Raw genomic sequence first — 24,062 nt, forward strand, 5'->3', positions numbered from 1 at the left:
ACGGGACATAAGGGGTGAACATTCTGCAGAGAACAGTGCCCACCTGAGCTCTGAAGGGAGGAGTGGCCGCAGGACCCAGGCGGGGTGGGGGGTGGGGTAGGGGTGGGGTGCTGCAATTCTTTTTATAGGGAGAAAGGAAATGGGGTGGTACCCTGAGTCTTATCTCCTTCAGGTTGAGGATTGGGAAAGTGACTCTTGAAGCCATCAGTACCGATTAAGGGGAAAGCAATGAAGCACACAGTACTGCACCTCCCCCGCCCAGAAAGTGGTAGCGCCTGCAGGAGGCTGAGCTCCAGACTGCCCACAGCCCAGCGACCCGGGCAGGGGCAGCGGCATCTCTGGCCCCTGGTGCCTTAGATGTGAAAAGCAGGAAGGCAGGACCAAAGGAAAAACTCAAGTTTCCCTATAAACCAGAAGCACAGAGTTGGATACGGGTACACGTTTCGTGAAGACCTGCTGCCAAGCAGGGGAGCCGACAGAGGCCGCCATCCCCCCATCCTGTGAGAGCCACCCCACGCTACAGACATCTGGGCCCCAGAAGGAAGGTCCCTTGGCCAGGACAGTGGGGAGGTGCCGGAGCTGGAGCCCACAGCCATCTCCACGATCACCCACCAAAAGCTGCCTCCTGCAGGCCCGATGGGCAGCTGCACCTCCACCTGCTCACCCCTCGCCCGGCCCTTCCTGCTCACCTGTGCGTGGTTCGCATGTCCACAGGCCCGTCGCCCACCTGCCCTTCGCCTCTGCCCATGGCCGTCGCCTCTGTCCCCCTCAGCAGCCCTGGGGCTGGGCCTGCTCCCGACTCAGGCATCCCTCGCACGTCTCCGTCAGCATTTACATCTGAAGCCAACACTCCTCTCTCCATTTTTATCTTCTTGCTCTCCACATCGTCCTCCGCTGGGTCCCGTTCAAGCGCTCGTTTCTGACTCCGTGTTCGGCATGCTTCTTCAGTCATTCTGAACTTTAGGGGAAGGAGAAAACATGACATTTAAACTTGGCACAACGAAGTAGCTATCTTCTTAGAAACTTTTCACAGTGTCAGCTTGGAGTGTTTGCCTCACCATGTGACAATGGCAGAAGTGGGTACAACAAATGAAGGGCCCACAAAGTGTGCCCAGAACATTTCTTCACGGCCTTGAGCAGGAGCAACGGAGCATCTGGGAAGCCAAGCTATGCATCGCCCTGTCTGGGACCAGAAACCTACATGGACCTGGACAGGAACAATGGAAGGTGGCTGCTTGTCAGAAAGAAGGGGGTAATCTCTGCGTTCCAGACTCAAAAGCAAATAGAGGAAACTGTTCTAGATCTGGCCACCTCTGGTGGGATCTAGAGCACTGGATTTGAGCTATCTGGAACCCAAGAAGGGACCATGTTGTCCCAGGAGCAGGGACACAGCCCAAGTCCAGCCCTGCCCTGCACTGATGAGGGCTGACCCTTCTCTCCTTCAGCCAGGGGCAGCTTCCTCACTCCTTGCTCACCTGGGGGGCCGGGGGGGGGGGAATCACATTTAACCCTTTGACTGCCGACAAGTGAACTCTGAATGGGGTGGGCCTGGCCCATCACCCTGCCAGCACCCTGTACCTGCAGCATACACATATCTTGATTGAAAGAAGAAAGAAAAGACGGGGGAAAAAAACCCCCGCTGAGTCAGGTTTTGATCCCATGACATCACTGGGCTCCACATGACCCTTCCCAGGATTCAGTTTGAGAGACAAAGCACTTTCCAGAAAACCAGTCTGAACCGGTTCCAGACAACAAGCTGAAGTGTTGTTAACCCTCACAGAGACAGTGAAGGAAGACCGCAGTGATGTCTGTTTGCAGGGAGACTGCTGGCATTCCACAACCCAGTCTGGGTCACAGGTACTTGCTCTTAAAGGGGACGCTCAGAGACCAGCCTTGATGTTCCAATGGGGCAGGACACTGGAAACCAGAGTTCCGATGGTCAGGATCTAAGAAGCCACGCAAGAGTTCATCACAGGACAAAAAAGAATCTAGCTGCCAGGCACCTGAACTCCCAAAGTACCAGTTCTCCACAGGACAGTCAATGCCCACACCTACCAAAACGGTAGCCCCTCGGGGAACCCGAACCACCCCCTGCAGTGTACCTACACTGAAGACCTCCTGGCTGTGTCCACGCAGGCAGGGCACCCAGCACCTGGGTTTCTCCCCAGCAAAACCCCTGGGAGGCCTGTCCTGGGTAGGGCCAGGCAGAATCACTCCAGAACCCAACTTCTGGACTCTGGGGAGTGGTACAGGGCAGCGAAGGGGCCACATCGCTGTATGTCGAAGACACTCCTGAGGCAACTCACCTGCCACCTCTTTAAAGGAGCCGACTTCACAAATGAGCAACAGTGCAAGGCACGGCCTTGGCCTCAAAGCGAAAGGAAGGGGAGTGACAGCTGCCCCATGCTCCTGGCACAGGAGGCAGCACGTCCATCTGACACGTGTTAGGCCAGCGTGGCCGAGCCCGGGCACTCAGACATCTGCTCCCACAGGCAGTCCAAAAGGGTGGAATCAAGCAGGTTTCCCAATGGCCATGTCACCCCTCAGGGTGCTCCCCATTCCAGGCAGAGCTTGAGAACTCTGAAGCTCAAGGGCACAGGCTATCTATCAACTTGGCCTCCATCTGCCCCCAAACCCTCCTGGCACCCCAGCCTGCACCTGCCATCCCACCTCAGCCCCCTAGATCCCACAAACTCTGTCAGACTGCTGAGTCTGTCCTGTTTCCCTGTGAGCTGCAGACAAGTCAATGCCCTGAATGGAAGTCACCCTCCCGTACTCTCCCTCATTGTGGGAGGGACCAGTCACTTTCCTTTGGGGCACTGCCTAAACAACAGGAGCTGCTCCAACATTTGGGGAATTGGTTGAGAGCAGTGATTTCAGTGGTCACTTGGAATAGTGGGTACCTGTGATTCCAGGACCAGAGAGGAGCCTACTGGGCATAAAAGATGTGGGGAGCCCAGGATCTCAGGCAAGGAGGTCCCCCACTGTTGTCAGAGAAAATTCTGTCCCTTCGGGAGAAGCTCTCGGTCTGGGCAGCCCAGAGAGCCACACCCCCAGGACAGCCTCCAGAGTGGTAAGTCCCAGGCTCCAATCCATGGAGCTCATCTGAATCCCAGTTTCAGTATGAAGTCCTTCCTCCCAATTGCCACTATGAAGAACAAGGTCGGGGTGGGGGAAGATTGCAGAGTGAGGACAAGGAGGTCGCTCTGTATGAGGTCATCAGACCAGCGAGGCAGTGCCCCAGTGACCTCATTTCACCGTCAGTGGTGTGGGACAAGTGGTCCCAAGGGGCCAGAGTGGAGTTTCACACCCATGGGGCTGCTCCCTCCAGACTCAGATCTGGTCAGGGTCCCCAGCTGAGGACCTGGGAGACCCGTCTGCTTGTGCTCAGCGTGCAGCGTCAGGGAAGCTGAGGGGCTGGAATTCTGCCAACCGCAGACACTCCCGGGCCTCTGGCAGGCTGCTGGGGTTGGGGGGCCCGGCCGCTGCACCCCTCCCCCACGACACGAAGGCCGTGCACAGCTGGAGGGGGCGGGGACAGCAGAGGGTGGAGCGGGGATGGAGTCTCAGGCTCTGACCTCCCCCTCCTCGGGTGGAGCCTCCTCCTCCACTGGGAAGGCGCTTGCCTTAGTGCCCACATGGGGCCTGCCGCCAGCCAATCTCGATCCCGCCAGGCAACTGCTCCTGGGGAGGGCAGGTGCGAGTAAGGAGGGGCCCCACCCTCCTCTCAGCAGGAAGGACCTGTGACCCAATCCAGCACATCAGGGCTGGCAGCCACCGCCCTGCAGGCACAGCAAGACAAAAAAAAAGTTGTGAGGAAGAAACCAGCCCTGAGGAATGAAGGGTGACCTAGGAATGAAGCAGGAGGGACAACTTCTGCAACACAGTGAGGAGGAGCACTAGGATACTTTCTGAAGAGCAGCTGAAGAGGATATATCGCCCCAACCGGCAAATTAGGATCTGCTTCAAAACTCCTGGAGAGTGAGGGGAAGAGAACGAAGGCATAGCAGAGTAGCAGTGACAGACGACAGCGTGTAAGTTCCACCACAGGCTGGAGGAGAACTGCTGGCCAGCAGAGAGCAGCCCCTCTAACTGAGGCAGGGTGCCGAGCCGGCTGCTGCCTGCAGGGCAGAGCCCAAGGGCAGCAAGGCTGCCTGAGGCATAGGCTGCTGCCTGGGGAGCAGGGCCGGGACCCAGGGGCTTCAGTCCCCCTTCTCTCTCTCCAGACAAAACCTGGCTGGTCAGCAGGACGCAGCCCAAGAAGGACAAGTTCCAGCTACACCAGAGGCTTCCCAAGCACCCAGCACAGACAAACCCCAGGATGGGGGCTACCAAGTCCTAGCCAGAATGCTGACACAGGGCTTTGGGAGGGGTGCAGATTTCAACTGCTTCTACCAAAAGATGCTTTTAGTTAATTGTCACCTTCCAGCTAGTCTGAGGACCTCAGGTGAAAATCTGTTCTAAAATAACTCCAAAAGGGTGATTGTGCTATGGCAGGAACCAATATTTTTAAATAGGACTCAGGGGACCAGCACCTCACACAGGGTGGTTCATTTGGGAGGGGGTAGGTTTAGAGAGGCATAAGTTACAGAGTCTTAACCCTGAGGTTATCATTAATACTCTGTACTAGGACATGCTATGTATACTGTTACTAACATAATAGCAAAGACACTACTAGTAATACTCTTGTTTCAGGCATGAGGAAAGTGAGGCTTAGGAGTATGTGTTTGGGAGAAGTGACAAGAGCTGATGCTCTGGAAAGTAGATGACGTGGGGTGCTTTTTCCAGAGCCGAAAGAAGGGCGTGAACTCGAGGTGGCGGCAGGAGGAGTGTAGACTGACCTCAGGTGGAGCACACAGGACAGAGGTAGGTTGGGGGGAAGAGGGGTCCAATCTGTTCTAAAGGATCGTGTGGTTGATCTGGGGACAGACTGGGGCAGAGCAGCGGAGAGACATGACCAAATGATGGGTGAACTTCCGAGGATTTGTACAATATAACAAACCAACAGCTGGACAGGAGGCCAGAGAGGGTTGCCTTGTTGTTGTTCTTAATTTTTGTCTGAGCAACTGAGAAAAGATGGACTCGACTTTCTGGGATCGAGATGGAGCAGGAAGAACGCTGGGGGTGAGACAGGCTGGCACGCAGAGGCTGGAGCGTGTGGACAGGTGGGGGCCTACATTCGGCACAGCCGCTGTCCTTGGGGTGGGGTGGAAGAAGGGCCTGAGCTTGTGCAGCAAGTGCCACAGAGCTGAGTCCAGGGTCCAGATGCCAGCCACACTGGGCACTGGCCAAGCTCCACACCCTCCACAACCCCTGGCTGACAGGCACATGTCTTCCCATCCAAAACAGAGCCCTCACTCTGCTCTCAGCCTGAGCTACTTCCTGATGCATGTTTCTGAGAGACAGTGGCCGAGATGCAGCAGCTGTGTTCTGGAAGGAACTCACACCAAAAACGCCAGCTCTCAAGTTTTAAATAATGTCAAACCTCATTAAGGCCAAATATAAGGGATGCAATTTAACTTGGGAAATAAAAAATTGATCCCAACGGCCAGCCCCCACCAGATACAGCGGAGAACAAGGATGAGCCTTAGGGAGCAACTGGCCAGGGGAGATTGTTACTCCCTGAGCCTCAGTTTCCCCTCCACAATTCACAGATGTGCTAGGTGAAGAGAAACAGTGACATGAGTAAAACCTTGAGTGAGAAAATCAAGTTGCAGCATGGTATGATACCATTCACAGGTTTAAAAGGCTTAGTTACAACCTGCAGAAAAAGATACTGAAAGCTCACTAAAATCGAAACTGAAAGAAACTGGACTAAAATCCACAACACTCACCCTCTGAAACTTTCACTGTCTATATTAATCATTTCTGTACTAAATTATTTCTCTTAACAGTGACAATCAGTTTTTTTGTAGTCAAAGAAAACAAAGATAAAAAGGAGAGCTAGATAAACAAACATTCCCACTGCAGAGGGTGAGAACTGAAAGAACCAGCGGCATGAGGTGCGGTGAGGGGAGAAGGTCCTGCGTGGAAGGAGGCGCCCAGCTCCACCAACAGGCAAACAAAGAGCCCAAGAGGCACGGCGACCTTCAGCGGATGGAGAGTGGATGCCGCTGCCACTTCCCCATCTGTTACTGGCAGCTTTCAAGTCCACCTTCTGGACCACTTGCTACAGCAACTTCGGGAGTTCTAAGCAGTAAACCAGAACCCATTATTTCATCCCCACAGCCCACCTTCCACCTGGGTCACCAGCTGTCCCCAGTGGCCATCAGGCCACAGCATCAGAGTAGGCTCTCCCTGAGAGGGGCCCTCACTGAGACAGCCCACAGTAGCAAACCCCACACTGCTCAAGGGCGTCATCTCTCCCACGGCAGATATCCCCCATTTGTCTTCATGTTCAGTGTGGAGCAAACAGTATGGGTTCAGTATGGGCTGCTGAGTTAGACCTACATTTCTGTTAATCAGCCTCATGAAGGGTATGACTCTTGGAGATGGCTTACATGGCAAAATGTAGCAAGTCAGTCAAGGGCTTTGATTAAAAACCCCTTCATTCTGACTTTCTGGAAGGCGAGTGTACTGAGATGGAGCCTCACAGACTGAGGCCAAGGCAGGAACAGGAATCCAGGGAGTGGTTCAGGTAGAGGAACAGCATAGGCCGATCTCAGACAGAGGAAAAGAGGCCACAGTTAGTCCTGTGCAAAAAGATTTCCTCAAAAAGAAACCTGAGTCTTACTCACTGACTGAAGCTAAGTTCTGAACCCTTCAGCTCAGTTCAGTCGCTTAGTCGTGTCCGACTCGTTGCGACCCCATGGACTGCAGCACGCCAGGCCTCCCTGTCCATCACCAACTCCTGGAGCTTGCTCAAACTCATGTCCACTGAGTCAGTGATGCCATCCAGCCATCTCATCCTCTGTCATCCCCTTCTCCTCCCACTTCAATCTTTTCAGCATCGGGGTCTTTTCAAACGAGTCAGTTCTTTGCATCAGGTGGCCAAAGTATTGGAGTTTCAGCTTCAGCATCAGTCCTTCCAATGAATATTCAGGACTGATTTCCTTCAGGATTGACTGGTTTGATTTCCTTGCTGTCCAAGGGACTCTCAAGAGTCTTCTCCAACATGACAGTTCAAAAGCATCTGAACCCTTAGTGGTCTGAAAACTTAAAGACACTCCAGAACTGTAAATGTTTTCTCTTCTATATATCAGAAAGGCCCCTGGCCCAGCCACCTGGCTAAAAGTTCCACAGGCCTTCAAAGGACAACAGACTCTCTCTGCCGCAGTCCGGGAACTCGGGTGGGGACCGACCACACCCACACATGTGAGGGCAGGTGCCATTCACCAAGAGCCTCTGGGTAGAGACCAGCCAGTCATCCCACAAGGGGGGAAATCCAAGTATAGTGGACCTGGAACCAGGTTCAACACTCTTCTTTCTACTTGGCATTCTTATAAGCTGCCCACTGTGGAACATACCCCCGTACACTCTAAAGGCCTTTTGTTAATCATGCTTAAATCTTTTCCCTTCTCACCTTGGACAGACAAGCACGTGGTGGGGCTTAAATGCACCAGCGAGGGCAGAACAACTGTCCTCAGACACCACCATGGCAGCCTTACTTCAGAGAAGTAAGACTGGCTCTGCCAGGGCTACAGAAGCACCTGTGGGGAGGTCTGGCCAGGAAGACCCCTGCAACTGAAAGGTATGAGCCTCCTGGCATCAGATGTCACTGCCACCCACCTGGTGTATCCCCAGCTCCAGAGGGGTACCAGCCACATAGTAGGTGCACGTCAAACATTTGATGAACAAATGCAGGTTTTAAAGAGACCTTCCCCCAAGGGGCTGGGGTGGGGGTTGGTGAACATGGGCTCCCATTCAACACGTACTCTCAGATCTCAACGCAAGCTTAATGTTCCTCTGTTAACAGAAATGTGGGGTTTTCTTTTACAGACAAGATAGCTTACACTGACTGAGCATTTATGTACTGCACATGGATCATCTCAGATGCAAGGTGAGTGCTATCATCAGCCCCTGATTTATAGGAAAGGAAACTGAGGCAGGTGAAAATCACACGGCAAGTGGGAGGGCTGGCACTGGGAACTGGAAGCCCTGGCTCCTCTACACAGTGCCCACTGAAACACCCCCATCAACCACCCAGAGTCAGGTGTGTCCTTTCCGAAGGACACAGGAAGCTTCTCACAAGCAGGAAGTTGGGTCTGACAGCTAGCTCTGGCCCCCTGAGGTTCAAATGAGATATTGAATGTTTACAACTTTATTGAGTGTTATCAGTGAGACCACACCTTTTGCTGTTTGCTTTCAGAGCAAAGAAATTTTGCTGGAGTACAGGATATACATTCCTAAAAACCACCACACGGTGCAAAATCATCCAGTAATAACACAGGGCTTGTAGAAATGATGGAGCAATACCACCAAACTTCATCAGTAACACTGAAAGAGTCTGGAACCTGATTTTTAAATGGCAGCATGTTAAACAGCTAAGAAATACACAAATGCTGCCTGAAGCCTTATGCCACCTGGGGGAAGACCTGTATTTGCTGTGACTGTGGGTGGGGTGCAGTTTCTGAGTTACTGCGACAAGTTGGAAGGAGGCTGTCTGAACCCAGCAGGGGATGGGTGTGGTGTGATGCACATCTGAGGTCCTAGCAGGTGCTCTTTCAGCTGGGAGCAGTTTTCTGGACTCATCTAGTAGAGGAGTCAGCAAACTTTCTTAAAGAGACACAATCAATATTTTCAGCTCTGCAGGCCATTCAGTCTCTGTCACGGTTACTCAAGCCCTGCAACGGGGACAGTTTGTTCTCAAATGGGCATGGCTGTGTCCCAATCAAACTTTATTTACCCAAACAGGCCACCAGCCTGTGGGCCATAGGTTCCCAACCCCCCAGACCTAGCATTTCTTCTGGACAAAATCGCATGTAACAAAACTGTGTGCCCTTATACCAACAGTGTTGGAACAAATCTGCTTTTCCAAACAAGCATTACGGCAGAATTGACTACAGAGAAAATTGGTTTCAAAAAAAAGGATGTGAATGTGTAAATTCAATCCAAGTCCAGGACTCAAGGTTAACCTTTTGACAAATCAGAAGAAATTTAGTTTCAAGAAGTACCAAGTGCATACTGGTTACTGCACGGTCAGTCTGTCCCAACTACATGGGTCAATTTTACATCATTCTAAAAGCCCCACACGCTGTAAAGATACATAGGCCCCTCATAGAAGGAAATTACATGCTATAAACTCAATTACTGAAGCAAATGAAACTTTAACCCAGTTACAGAAACAAATGGTTCCTAAGCACACGTGCCTGAGCATCAGACCAAAGCTCTAAGGAAAAGCACAGGGGCTGAGGACCAGGGAGGGTGAGGCAGCCCCACGGGGCACAGGGCAGGGTTAAGCCAGGAAAAGAAAAAAAGGGAAGTCGCTCAGTCATGTCCACCTCTTTGCAACCCCACAGACTGCAGCCAGCCAGGCTCCCCCATCCATGAGATTTTCCACGCAAGAGTACTGGAGTGGGTTGCCATTTTCCTCTCCAAGGATCTTTCCCACCCAGGGATTGAACCCAGGTCTCCCGCATTGCAAGCAGACGCTTTACCATCCGAGCCACCAGGAAAGAAAGTGCAAATCAAGTACACTGGGGCTGAGTTGCTAGAGACCTGGAGTGGTGAGGGGAGGGGTCCCTGGGAAGAGCCACGGGATCAAGTTTCTCTTCAGGTAACCAGGACTTAACTGTGCCCTTGAGGGCTGGTGGAGGTGGGTGCAGTCATCTGTGTCAGAGAAACCCTAAGAAGGGCACTTCAACTGGTTTGGTGGCAGCAGGGGACGGGGCGGGGTCCAGGAGGACACAGGTTCACACCACATTGCCCCCCACTGTCCTACTCCAGGGCAGGTTAGGCAGTGTCATCACAGCCCTGCTCCTTGCATCCTGAATAAACCTCGGTGCATTCTGCCTGCAACCGCAGTTCCACAGCTCAGCCCCAGCCTGGAGACGCCACAACAGCTTCGGGAACAGTCGCTGGGCTCAGCCTTCACCCAGTCAGCACCTTGGTCCTTCAAGTCTCCCGATCTTTCTGTGAGCGCAGGCCTGACTGGTAGGCACACCACCTCATTTCCAGCCTGACTGCATCGTGTCCATCCCACTGGAGCTCCCTGGGCCTGGGGGCTCGAGGCAGGTTTTCTGAGCCTCCTACTTCATGTCAAGAGAAGCCAGCATTGTTTGCCAGATAAACAACCACTTTACAAAAATGAAAGTCTTGACCAACAAATTCTTCTGTCACGTTAAAGGAGCTCACTTGCTCTTTTAAAGGTTTCTCACCAGGTGGGTCATGTCACCACTGGCCTCTAATGGTGGCCGGCGGTGCCTAGGCTCTGGGGGTGCAGAGGGAAGGGCGTAAAAGAGATGAACACTTGGTGCTCCACACTTGGGAGCACCTGACCCTACCTGATGGACACCCTACTGGCAGAGGAGGGACTCAGGAAACTGGGGTGTCAGCAGGTACTTCCCTGCTCCCCAAAATGCAACACACCAGGCTAGCTGAACACCAAGCAACCTTGTGTCACACAAATACAAATGTGTGTACCCACCCTCAGACACATGCACTTACACACTCATGTACGTACAGTTTTCCTCCCTTCCTCCCACTTCCAAATCTTATCCAATCATCTGAGAAAAGGTCTTTCTTCTCTGTGTAATTCATTTTTGAGCAAAAGAACAGCAGTTCTTATGTGTGATCACTGTCCGCTGGGCTCCAGAACCAACGGTCAGGAAGGAAAACCATTCTGAAAATGAGATGAGACACAGGGTCCAGAACCACCAACTTCTGAAGCAAGTGAAGGAGCCCACAGGCCGTGCAAAATCCCTTCAGGGCCCTCTGTGTACCCCTGCACACCTCCAAAACTTCAACCCACACTTCCTCTGAGACAAGTAATTTCACACCTGGGTAGAACAAGAGCGTTTTAAAAATCACTAGCACCTGCAACCGTGCTCATTTTTACTACTTCGTGCACACAGTAATTTAAACTTCCAAAGCCGGCAAAGAACCAACTGCTGTTTACTGTTAATATCTGAGTGATGCCTGAACCTGAAAGGGAACTTCGGCAGTACCGAGGAGCCTGGTCAGTTACTAATAACCACGGATACCCTTCTCCTAGTTCATAGCCTGTCTGATCCAGGACATGGATCAGTGATCTCCAAGGGGCCAGTGACCTGGGGGTCTCACCTTTGTGGAAGGCAAGGAGCAGCTTGGGGTCGCTGGCCTTCATGAGAGCAAAGATCCAGTAAGGGTTGTGAGATACATGTGTCGATCATCATTCTGTTACAAGCCAACAATGGAAAAGAAATCCACTCTGCTGGTCCAGAGGAGGAGGGGGAGTATCTAGAAATGCTTCATTAGAGGTAGGCCCCATGAGCAGAATCTGGAGTTGTAGAGATGGAAGAGGAGAAAGCAGTGGTAGCAGAAAAGGTGAAGTGGCAGAAACATACAGGCATGTGAAAACCCATCTCCCAAGTAAGTACATGAAACCAAATAAAAGGGGATCAAAACTTTAAACAACTTTTTAAAATGGAACAAGGTTGCTTAGAAGGAAAAAACATTACCCCATTACAGTGAGGCCACTTATATGCTAGCAGTGATGACTGGACCTCCCAGTCTGCAGTAGTCTGGGTCTGGGGATGGGGTGGAGGTCCTGGCCGGCCATCAGCCTGTGAGAGTGACGAGAGCTGGAACCTTTAATTAGGTCCTGAAGGACAGAGGAGGGAAGTGCTGAGAGCACAGAGTGTGCTCCAAAAAGACATAAGTGCGCACACAATTTAAATCAAATGCCTCCAGTCACTCCATCAAACTAATCAATCTGAGCACCAGCGCTCTCCACAAGGAAGTCTCTGATCCCAGCCCCCAAAGGCATGCTCTATTTAACCCTTCAGGGAAGAGACAACATTTATGAATGCCGGACTCAACTCAGCCTCAGGAGTCAAAGGTGAAGGTTAAGTTCAGGAGCATCTTAGTCTCCTCCTAACGGGGCACTTCTTTCATGCCAAGCGTGCCCAGACACCACACCCATCTGATATGATAATGACACATCAAATATAAGGCCATCACCACTCAGGAACCATGCAAGGTAAAGTCAGACCAAGGCAGCCATCCTATCAGGTCACCTTCAGTCCTTGGTTCAAGAACCACTCGGATATGTAGGTATGTAGACTGTTAACACTGGAAAGAATTAAAAACATATATATAAACACCCTGGGATCTTACATTTACAAATAAACACACATTCATAATCTGATTATTTTTGGGGTGCCATGCCTTCCTCCAGGGGATCTTCCCAACCCAGGAATGGAACCCAGGTCTCTCTCATTGCAAGTGGATTCTTTACTGTCTGAACCACCAGGGAAGCCCAAGAACACTGGAGTGGGTAGCCTACCCCTTCTCCAGGAGATCTTCCTGACCCAGGAATCGAACCGGAGTCTCCTGCATTGCAGGCGGATTTTTTACCAGCTGAGCTACCAGGGAAGACTTTTTAAGGTAGAGGACATGTAAATGCAGCCTCTGAAATGATGCTTTTTGGGGATATATTTAATAAAATTAATCTGGAAAGCAGAAACTTTAATATACTCAAGTAGCAACCACCAACATTTTAAAAATAAAACCTCAACGGTCTTCAGATTCCGAAAGGCCGAAGCCACGCAGACCTGGAGAAAGATGGTGGTAGCACCTCACCCCAGAAATGCTTGAGGGAACACAGCAGGTTTGAGGACTAGTCATCTCCAGAAAAATCAACGGTCACTGCCTTCAATGGGGCTCATGCCACAGTAACAGCCAGCCCTCTGGTGGCACGCCTAGCCCCTCAGACTCACCCTGGGGACACGCAGGGCCAGGCCTGGGACACCCAAGTCTCCAGACGGCAGCACCACCCTCCCTCCCTGGAGTCACGGGGGGGGGGGGGGGGGGCAGCTAGAGAAAGTACAGGTCCTGTCGGGGAAGCTGGGGTAGGTGGGGAGTATGTGTTTATCTTTCCCAGACATAGACCATCTCTTGAAACTTCTGAAAACAGGGACTACCACTGACCAGCCAGGCCATGCAGATACCACTGAGATCAGTCTGCACCTCAGCCTCATGCCTTGGCCTCTGAGTGTCCCTTCCCAGTGACACGAGTTGAAAGCCTGTCCACACCTCCAAGTTCAAGCATACAGCGGGACAAAGTACACCTAAACTGATCATGCTTTAAGAGGGGAAGAGACTGGCAGCATATGTTTTTAAACCTTGATAGCACCCCGGGCTCGCTCTGGAGAGGGGGGCTTGGATTTTGTGTTTCTGTTCTCAGAAGTGCTCAGTAACTATCCAACACTGCCCACCTGAAAGTGGCCCCACAGGGGTGTCTGAGCCTCTGCTGGCTGGGGCCTGTGCCTGAAGCCCAAGTGCAACCCCAGGGAGAAACACGTTACCAGAAGAGAACGTGACACAGAAATAAAGATGCTACCTATGAGGGGAATCTGAATGATATTAAATATCCACAGGGAAATGGTGGCCAGGTGCCCTCTGGTGCGGGATGTCACTGAGAGATGTGTGGCTGAGCCTCCTCGGCCCACAAAGGGTTACACCTGCCAATTCCCTGCCATCTGCAATGTGCCCTGCGGGTGTCACATCACCAAATGGGAGGCCTTAACTCTTCCAGGGCTGATTCCCTCAGGACCTGGCTGAGAAAGCAGCCCTGACCACCAGCTCCACCGAGCTGGAAATGGCAGAAGGTTTTACACAGAAATTTCCAGGAAGGGCCAGAAAAGCCTTCTCCATTCTCAGGAGGAGTTGGGAGTGGAAAACCCGGCAATGTGGTGACGCCGGGCCTGGAGGCCCTGCCTGGGCTCCTTTGTCAGCTCCTCCTGCACACATCCTGCGGCAGCAGGGCCGGCAGCCCCAAAAGGATCAGAGCCAGTGGGGAAACCTACGTCTAGGACTAAATAAGTTTCTGGTCTCAATGAAGCCCATGGGCCTAAGAAACAGTTCCTACTGATGAACAGTTCCTCCAGCATTTCCTGCACAGCTGTGAGAGCTGGAACAGAAATCTTACTTCTCTCCTCCATCCTGTAAGTGGAAATCTCCCCCTTGGGCAGAGGGTTGTTCTGGGTATAGACACCTATCACAACCTCCAAGAAATAGCCAGGCTGACCTAGAGGATATCACGTGAGTGGTCATTTTGTACAACATGCTACTCAAGGTAAAAGCAAGGTCTCGCCCCAGCCAAGGCCCTGAGAGCCCCTCTGACCTGTCTACTACCACCCCCCTCACGTCCCCTCTACCCCTCGACCCCATTCTCTCAGCTCCAGCCACTCAGACATCCCAGCTGCTCCTCTGAAAGCCAAGTTTACTCCCACTTCAGGGCCTTCGTACTTCCTGCTAGGTCCTTCCTGGGATTTCTGTACAGCACTCTCTTCTTCAGCAGAAACAGCCAAGTGACATGAATCTTCCCCCCACATACGAGACTCGGCGGGGCGGGGGGGGGGTGTCTCTACCTCCTTTCCCACCTCATCACCACTAGACATGCTAATTACTCATCTTTCCATCTGTGTGTCCCCCCCTCCTCTCAACCCCCACAAGAACACAGACTATCTCTTTGTTCAGTGATACTGTCCTAGGGCCCAGGACAGAATAGGTGTTCAATACATACTTGTTAAACAGATGAGAAAAAGTACTTTCAGTACTCTCAACTATGGCACTCCCCTCCCTCGTTAAATAAGCCAAAAACTCTTCATGTCAACAGAAAATAAAATGATCAAAACCAAACAAAACAGGGACTTCCCTGGTGGCCCTGTGGTTAAGAATCGCCTGTCAGTGCAGGGAATACAGGTTCGATCCCTGGTCCAGGAAGATCCCACATGACACAAGAGCACTAAGCCCGTGAGCTGCAACTACTGAGCCCTCATTCCAGACCATGGAAGTCACAACTACTGAAGCCCACACAGTTTAGAGCCCATGCTTGGCAACAAGCGAAATCACCGCATTGAGAAGCCCGCACACTGCAATGAACAGCAGCCTCCACTCTCCACAACTTGAGAAAGCCCATGCACAGCAACGAAGACCCAGTGCGGCCAAAAAGTAAATAAAATTAATAAAACAAAATGCTTACTTCATACCATACATGAAAAACCAACTCAAAACTGGCCAATGACCTAAATATTAAAAGCTAAACCTATAAAACTCTTAGAAGAAGAGTATATAAAGGTAAAATCAGCACCCTCAATTTGGCAAGAAATTCTTAGATATGACATCAAAAGCTCAATATCAGAGGAAAAAAATAAATTAGACTTCATAAAAACTAAATTCTTTTGTGCAAAAGATTGTGAAAAAAATCAACAGAGTGGGGAAAAAATATTTGAAATCATATCTCTAATAATGGTCTGATGTCCAGAATATATAAAGAACTATTAGAACTTAGCGACAAACCCAATTAAAAAAAACAGGCAAAAGATTTGAAAAGACATTTCTCCAAAGGTGACAGACTAATGGCCAATAAGCACATGAAAAGATGTTCAGCATCAATCATTAATCATTAGGGAGACGCAAATCAAAACCACTTCTCACCCGTTAGGATGACTATTTAAAGAAAAAAAAGGAAAGTAAGTGTTGCTGAGGACATAAAGAAACCGGAACCACCATAAATTGCTGGTGGGAATGTAAAATGCTGCAGTGATGTGGAAAACAGTCTGGCAGCTCCTTGAAAAGTTAAATACAGATAAATACAGAATTACCCTTATGACCCAACAATTCTACTCCTAGATATATCCAAGAGATGTGTTCATTAAAAAAATAATAAATTGTATACAAATGTTAAAAAGCAGAACTATTCACAACAACCAACAAGAACAACCCAAATGTTCACCAATGGGTGAAATAGATAAACAAAATGTGGTATATCCATACAATGGAATATTATTCAGCCATAAGAAGGAATAATTGCTGATCCCCGTCACAATGCAGATGAACTGTGAAAACATGGTAAGTGTTTAGCATGTTTAGCAGACACAAAAGGCCATAAAGTATATGATTCCATTTTTCTGAGATGCCCAGAACCATGCAAATCTAGAGACAGAAAGTAGATTAATGGTTGCTAGGGAATGGGGGCACAGAGGTAGGGGAGGATAGGCTAATATATACAGGTTTCTCTCTGGGGTGATGAAAATGTTCTAGAATTAGAGGTGATAGCTGCACAATATTATGACTGTATTAAATGCCAATGTACACTTTAAAAGGGTTAAAATGGTGAATTTCATGTTGTGTGAACATTACCTTATTATTTTAAGGCAGGAAAACAAAAACAAAATAATCTTAACCTCAAGAGCCACAGCCCCTCTAGAGCTGCTTAACTACTAAAAGGGAAAAGCAGGCTTACTCTGATCCCAACAGGACTTGAAAAGGGTCCTCAGGAAAGACTCCTTTGTGTAACAAGATCGCCACCAATCCAAGAGCCATTGTCCACTGGGATGCAGTCTCTCATCAGCTTCTCACAGCAGCCAAGGAGGCCGCAGCAAGCTCGTGATACAGTGTGACCACGTGGGACACAAATGGGACAATTTACTGTAAAAGGGAACCAACTCTGTGAGAAGCCAAGACCTCCGAGGGCAGGGGTCACACAGGCCACCAGTGTACAGGAGGATTCAAGTCAGGCCTGTCACTGGCCCCACACTGGGCTTGTGCCAGACGCCTCAGTCTCACAGACATGTCACTCACTCATTCACCCTAACACTTGCTTAGTTTCTTCTACCAGGGACCTGGGCCCCAGCAACACCCTTAGGGGTTCCAACAAAAGGCCTCCCATCCATAGCAGCACAGTCCCAGGCAGCCCTTGGACACACACAGGTGTGTGGGGTGGGCAGTGAACACAGCAGGCTGAGACATAGGGAGGAGGTCCCTCCCACACTGCAGTTGTCATAAACCCTGGATCACACTTTAAGGCTCAAATTTATAAAGCACTTCTTTTTTTATAAGACCAAGTCATGTTGAAGACCAGCTAACTACCTACTTTATCCAGACTAATTGGCTATAGCTGCTCTGGACAGACGCCACCAATGGAGAGGTGAGATTGATTTCTAATGAATAATATATTAATTTGTGTCAGAAAACAACATATGGGACGTTACAGCATCAGGGTACTGAAGTGAAGGAAGCACACGCAGTGATCGATGCATTCTGGATTCTGGGGGCAGTGGGGGGAAGTGCTCACAGAACAGACAGTGCTATCACCGTCACACTCATCAGGTCGAAACCAGAATGCCTGGTTCACCTCCATACCCCTCACCTTCCTCACCTGTAAAATGGGAACACACCCACTTTATCACTAACATGGCTCCACGAAGGTACTGTAAGTGCTGTTATTACAGAAAATAACAATGCTTTAACAGGAAGCTGTACCGCTTGACCAGCTACCAGTCACAGCTCCCCACAGCAATTCCAGAATCTCTGTTGAAGGCTTTCTGCTTGAACTTAAAACTAATCACAAGTGGCCACCATCCTCACTTTCATAAGCGGCACTTTTCCTGCTCTAGGTGACATGCATCATCAAGTTCCCTGAAGGAAGGCCTAGGTCACACCCATCTTCCAAATTTATTTTATGGAAAATAAATCATTTTATGGAAAATTGCAAACACACCCAAAGAAGCAGCATAAATTGCACATGCCCACCACCCAGATCCCACGGTCATCAGCCAGCCAACCATAGTCTTTCACCCACTTCACGTCTGCTAGGCTCTAAGAAGCAAATGTCATTCAACATGTATTTATGAATGAACAGTTCAGTATTTATCACTACAGGACACAAAATCACAATTCCATGATCACACCATCAACAATTAAACAACCATTCCTCAATCTTTGTCAAAGTCACACTTGTCTAAAATACACAGGTTCTCCCATCGCATTCTTTTCAATCATATGTTGAAGAAATCAGGTCATCTGTCCCATTTCCCTTGACTGGGTTTTGCAAGTGGCCTCTTTGTGGTATAACGCAAAGTGTGAAAAGTTGTCAGTCGCTCAGTCATATCCAACTTTTTGTGACCCCATGGACTGTAGCCCACTACACTTCTCTGTCCATGGAATTCTCCAGGCAAGAAAACTGGAGTGGGGAGCTATTCCCTTCTCCAGGGGATCTTCCCTACCCAGGGATCGAACTCAGTTCTCTTGCACTGTAGGCAGATTCTTTACCATCTGAATCACCAGGGATACACAACAGGAACACAACCCCAATTTCCTATAAACTAGATTTTGAGGCCAAATCAAGCATACATTCCTCTGAAAGCACACACACCTTTCCTTGGGGGGTGGGGGTGGGGGGCTGGCAGGTACTAAGGACCACTGTCTAGACCCAACATTTTATTAGGTGTCTGCAAATGTATGAACTTGTAATTTCATGTTCCATACTCATTAGCCAGAGCGTCAATAGCTACACTGTCCATTAGCCACATGTGGCTATTTAAAAAGATTTAAATCAAATAAAACTAAAATTTGACTTTCTCAATCACAATATTCCAGGTACCACATCAGACAGTATGAGCAGAGCATACTGGAAAATTCTGGCAGCTTGAATCTATCTTCGAGGGAAACTAGCCCTCACTCACTCTTTTGTTCCTTCCAAGTTCAGTTGTAGAATAGAGGTAAATGCTTGCTTCTTCACTCTACCAATTTTTCAAAATGAGTTGATTCCCTAACACTTTCTAAAGGGCACTCACGAGTTTCTTCCTTTCCTCTAATCATCAATACAAACCCTGGATTTTTTTTTTTAAATACATTTGATGCTCCAACCCCGGGACTAATTTTCATTCACATTCCCTTGCCCTACCCTTGGCAGGGGGTGGGGGGGAGGGGGGTCCTGTGGGTCCTTCTGACACAACCCTGGCAGGATCTTTCACAGCTGGGACATTCCCAATGCAGATTTAGAATTACAACATTTTCACTTAAGTGCTTTGATCTTTCACTTGCATGTCTTCTGTCCTTAAAAAAATTAAAAAAAAAAAAAAAAAAAATTTTTTTTTGACCACACCACAGGGCTTGTGGGATTCTAGTTTCCTGACCAGGGATCAAACCTAGGCCCCCTGCAGTGGAGGCATGGAGTCCTAACCACTGGACTGCCAGGGAATTCCCAATTTTGGTTCTTAAAGACATCAATTATTTGTTTTCTTCTACAATATATAATAATAAGACTACTGGCATTGTTGACCTGAAACCAAAAATATGATTCCTAAAAGCAGTTTAAGATTTTTTTTTCTTAATTCTTACCTTTATGGCATTATCTCATATCTCATGATCAAAAACTACCATCTTTTTTCAATTTTATTTATTTATGGCTGCACAGGGTCTTTGTTGCTGCATGCGGCCTTTCTCCAGTTGCAGAGCACGGACTCCAGGCACATAGGCTTCAGAGTTGTGGTGCATGGACTTAGTCATCCTGCGGCATGTGTCCCCTGCCCTGGCAGGTGGATTGTTAACACTGGACCACCAGGAAGTCCCCCAAACTACGATGTTTTAAAGCCATGTAAAATAAATCCTCTGAGAGGTTAAATTACCAACTGGAGTAACAACTGATATGTACCTAGATTCATTTATTTCAGCTTGCTTTTGCTCATGGCTTTTAGGGATTCCCCTCCCCCAACATGACATAACTTTATTTTCTAATTATATAAAACATGCATCTGGTATGACACAGAAAGGAAACCTGGAGGAGTCTCCCAATAATCCTATCCTCTTTTCATCATGTCTTCTGGAGGTGACCATGTAGTTCATTTATGATTTGTATATCCATTCTAAAAAGTAAAATAAAAATAAATACATATTATGTCTACATCCCACCCTTAACCTTTTATCATGGGGGATGAAAGTGAGTGCAATACATCTACCCTTCAGTTTGTTATTTTTTCCACTTAATTCACCCTAGAAATCCCATCACCATGACATGAAGCCATCCCTTCTTCTTTCGCTGAGGGGCTCACCTCCACCCCACTGGCAGATCCAGCCCCATCAGTCCCTGCCCCAACTGACAAACAGCTAGGTTAGTTCCAATTTGCTACTTCAGAATGTTGTAGTGAATAGCCCAGTCACAATCCTTACTTTTGACAGTCTATCTATCTTCAGGATACTTTTTGAAAAGTGAACTCAGTGGAGCAAAGGGTAAGCAAATCCCTCTCTGAGGTGTTGTGAACCTCCCAAAGCAACATACGGTGGTGCCTGGTTCCCACCAAGAGAACAGTGTCCACCTTTCGAGATAAAGGGTCAGAAATATATTAGGGAAGCTCCAGTGAGCATTATTTTTAGTACTGGGAAAGACTGAGTCTCTTTCCTGCCTTGGTTAAGGGTCATCTGCATTTGCTTTTGCCTGTTTTGTTTTTCTACAAGTCATACCCATTTTGGTCCTTAACACCAAGCACAAGGCCAGTCTCTCAGCACGCGAGCAGTGTATACAGCTGTTGAACGAACAAGATACCTGACGGGCAAAATTCAAGGGTAGACACCAATTCCATCAGCCCAGGCAAGCAGACTGACCCTCAGTATACACACTGACAACCACATACAACGTGGGCCATTGTGTGCGGGCTGTGTGCGTGTAGCAAGACTCTCCAGGACCCAGCCCCTCTCCTGCCTTGCTCTTTCTCTGTGTCCACTGAGTCCTGGGCAGCAGGAATCAGGAGACCCCAGCTGACCACAGGCCATGGTTCAATGGAAAGTGGAACAATCAATCAATCAATCTGCTCGGCTGACTTACACCCACGACCAAAAGTACACAAGCTGACGTATTTATACATTTTTAAAAAATAATTGCTCAAGGGTGCTTCTGCCTGTTTGACATTGACCATCACCTGCCACAGCCACCCACAGACCATATTTTCCCATCAAGCCCCTTCACACAGCAGGTACAGAGAGGCAGGACCAGAGGGAACACCTGAGGTGGCTTCCAGAAATTCCCTCCGGAATCTCCAACCTAACTGCTTTCTAAGGCTTTGGCTGTGTCTTCTTTGCTGGCCCTGTGATAGGAAAGGAGGAGTTTTCTTTCATTCATTCTCTCAACAAGAACTTGGCACTCAGCCCATGTGCCTCCCGGTAAACAAGGGGCCGGGCAGGGGCTTCCCCGGCAGTCCCTCACTTAGGACCATGCACTCGCACCATGGAGTGTGCAGGTCCACCCCCAGTCAGCGAGCTAAGACCCTCCACGCCGCACCATGGTCAAAATTTAAAACAAAACAAAAGGCCAGGCAGATACGAGGCCATCCAGCCTAGGACCTCCAAGAATCCTGAACCAGCCTCTGCCTTTAGACAACTCCCTGAGCTACTGGACAAGCGATGGTCACTCACCCGACCCTGGGCTGCAGTAAGACCTTTTCTAGACATAAAGTACCATGAATTTTAAGTGCTAACATTCAAAGAAAGCCTGCTGACAACCACAGGCCAAACCCACTTTCTAGGTGGCTGGCCTCGTGCATGCTGCCACCAGCACCCAGTAACGAGCACCACTAACGCCAATGACCCTCAACGAGCTCTAAGAGACTGGCACAGACTCGGAGCCACTTTTACCAGAGCTCTTAGGGTCCCTGGGTAAGCCCGGGGGGGTGGGGGGTGTAAAATGGTGCCACTAACAACAGTCTGGCATTTCCTCAGAATATTAGACTCACGATCCAACAATTCCACTCCAAGGTACATGTCCAAAGGAACTGAAAACAAGTCTCCACAAATATGTGTACATAAATCTTCATAGTACTCTTCATAAATACCAAGAGGTGGGAATAGCCCAAATTTATCCCAGATGAATGGATAAACAAAACGTAGTCTAGCCATGCAATCGAATATGCTCAGCCACAAAAACAGATGAAGCACTGACTCACACTACAGAGTGGACAAACCCTGAACCTTGAAAACATGCTAAGTATGAGAAGTGAGATGCACAAGGTCATATATAGTGATTCCATTGATAAGAAATGTCCAGAACAGGCAAATCCAGAGATATAAAGCAGAGGAGTGGCTGCTGGGGGCTGAGGAAGGGGGATTGGAGATGGACTGCTAACAGGTATGGGTTTTTCTTGGGGGGTGATGAAAGTGTTCCATAACTACACAGAGGTGACATCTACACAACTCTTGAACACACAAAAACATCACTGAATTGTATACTATAAATGGGTGAATTATATGGTATACAAATTATCTCAATTAAAACAATTTAAACACCAGTAAAATTCATTTTTGCTGGGGAAACATTCTGGAAATGTTTTCCTGACGCCAGGATTACTTGACCATTCCCATACTTTGTTGCTCTATGCAGGTAAGAGCTGAAACCTCACAAACCGACACCCAACCCTTGTCACATACTCTGCTCAGCCCAGCATGGGAGTCCTTGCAGCCAGTTCTCGCCCCATGCAGTTGTGCCACTGTTTCAAGGGCACACACCCCTTGGAAAGTTACCAGCCAGCTGGCTTACAAGAGGAAGCAGTTCACTGACCCAGGAGGAGGTCTCCAAGAGTCTTCATCTTCTAAGACATCTCTCAGTCCTATCTTCTCCAATTAGGTAGCCCTGGCCCAAAACATCACTAGCCAGGCCCTGACAGTAACAGACAAAACACCACCTGGTTCTGGGCTCGGTCCTGTTGGGTCCTAAAAGCCCTGGACAGAGTCTCCACCTGAGACCCCAAAGCAGTGGGGGGATGGCTCAGTTTCCCCACAGGCACGGAGTGGGGTAGGGTCAATGAGCTCCAAGCATGGGTGGTTAAGGATAAATTCTAATCGTTTCCGTCAGCATTGGGAAATCACAGGAATGACCAGAGGGCAGAGGCCACCTGGCCAGGATTACCCTCTGCCCCTGATCCTCACAGAGGACGGCTCACTCTACTGAGGCCTGGGCTTTTCAAACAAGGGACCTGTGAGACACAAGAAGAGAGCGGAAGGCCACCCTGGAGAAGGCAGGGCCTGGGCAGCCCCGAGGAGATCTCCCAGTGTGCAAAACCAGAGGCGCCTGCCTTCTTCCCTCTCTAGGAGGTGGCCAGCTTCCAAAGCAGTGCTGTTTCAAATGTCCAAGGACCTGTATGAGGCCTACTGGGTAAGTCAGTGCCTCCATTTGAATTTGACAGATACTAGATACCTCACACTCACCTGGCTTCTGGGCATGGGACGGTGGTCCTACCAGCCGGCCATGGTGGGAGCTATGTCAAAAGGCAACTTCTGTCAACGTGATGGCCAACCTAAAACAAAGAAGAGAAGAAGAAATACTGACTTTCCAAAAAAAGTTACTGTAACATACTGACAATATTAAATGTCTCCAATCCCTGGAATCACACAGCATAATTCTAGATTTCAACCAGAGCTCTGTGACTGCTCCCTTCCACAGGAGGGCAAGCTGAAGAAATCAATTTCTATCAGTCTCTGACTGTATGACCCAATATGGTGCACTAACCAGTAAACCAGTAAACACGAAGACCTCAGACACGAAAGATCCCATCTTAAACAATACGGATAGAGATAACAGGTGGTACACAACCACAAGCCAACATGCTGAACACACAGAAAATGCTTCAAGGTTATGATTATAATATTAATGACATTAACAGCACAAACAGAAATACTAGCATTTAATAGATGTTTAGCAGTGAGTTCCAGGTACTATGTTAAAATTCAGTTATCTCTTTGAATTCCCAGGACAGTCTCAGGGTTGAGTTACACAATCATTCCCATTTGACAGGTAAGGAATCTGACATATTTGATATTCAGCAATTTGTCCAAGGTCACCACATCTCCCTCTCCAGAGGTGACCTCTCCCCTCTCCAGTGCCCACACCCAAACACAGACCCCAAGAAAACCACCCACCATTACAGGCAGGGCAGAGTTCGGAGCTGAGGACATGAGGTGCCCAAGGATGGATAAACTTCATCTCCCACATGGAAGTGGCCTCACTGCCACAGGACAACTAGAAGTTTCATCCAGGGATCAGCTCCAAAAGGCTTACACGGCCCAGGCAAAAAGAGGCTCCCTTGTTTTACAGACAGAAAAACTAAGGCTCAAGAATGTTGAGGAACTCTCCCAAGGTCACAGAGATAGCA

At 49.1% G+C, this 24,062-nt stretch overlaps 1 protein-coding gene across 21 annotated transcripts in view; it reads right to left on the bottom strand.

Annotated features, from left to right (window-relative positions):
- GATAD2A (GATA zinc finger domain containing 2A) overlaps nt 1–24,062 on the bottom strand; it is a 94,434-nt gene that overhangs the window by 34,402 nt on the left and 35,970 nt on the right. For 6 of the 21 annotated variants that reach the window (XM_081496110.1, XM_081496095.1, XM_081496111.1 and 3 more), the window contains exons 2-3: nt 23,119–23,207; nt 690–958 (exon numbers count right to left, since the gene is read on the bottom strand). In XM_081496110.1, coding sequence (XP_081352236.1) covers nt 690–958; nt 23,119–23,133 — 284 coding nt within the window. In that variant the 5' untranslated portion in view covers nt 23,134–23,207. Of the gene's footprint in view, nt 1–689; nt 959–11,220; nt 11,417–11,597; nt 11,741–12,155; nt 12,211–23,118; nt 23,208–23,829; nt 24,023–24,062 lie in introns of those variants that run through there. The other 15 variants (XM_081496113.1, XM_081496099.1, XM_081496115.1 and 12 more) reach the window with 8 other exon arrangements.

Source organism: Giraffa tippelskirchi, chromosome 6 (assembly GCF_054371585.1).
Source record: "Giraffa tippelskirchi isolate mGirTip1 chromosome 6, T2T-mGirTip1v1.2.pri, whole genome shotgun sequence".
Taxonomy (NCBI): domain Eukaryota; kingdom Metazoa; phylum Chordata; class Mammalia; order Artiodactyla; family Giraffidae; genus Giraffa; species Giraffa tippelskirchi.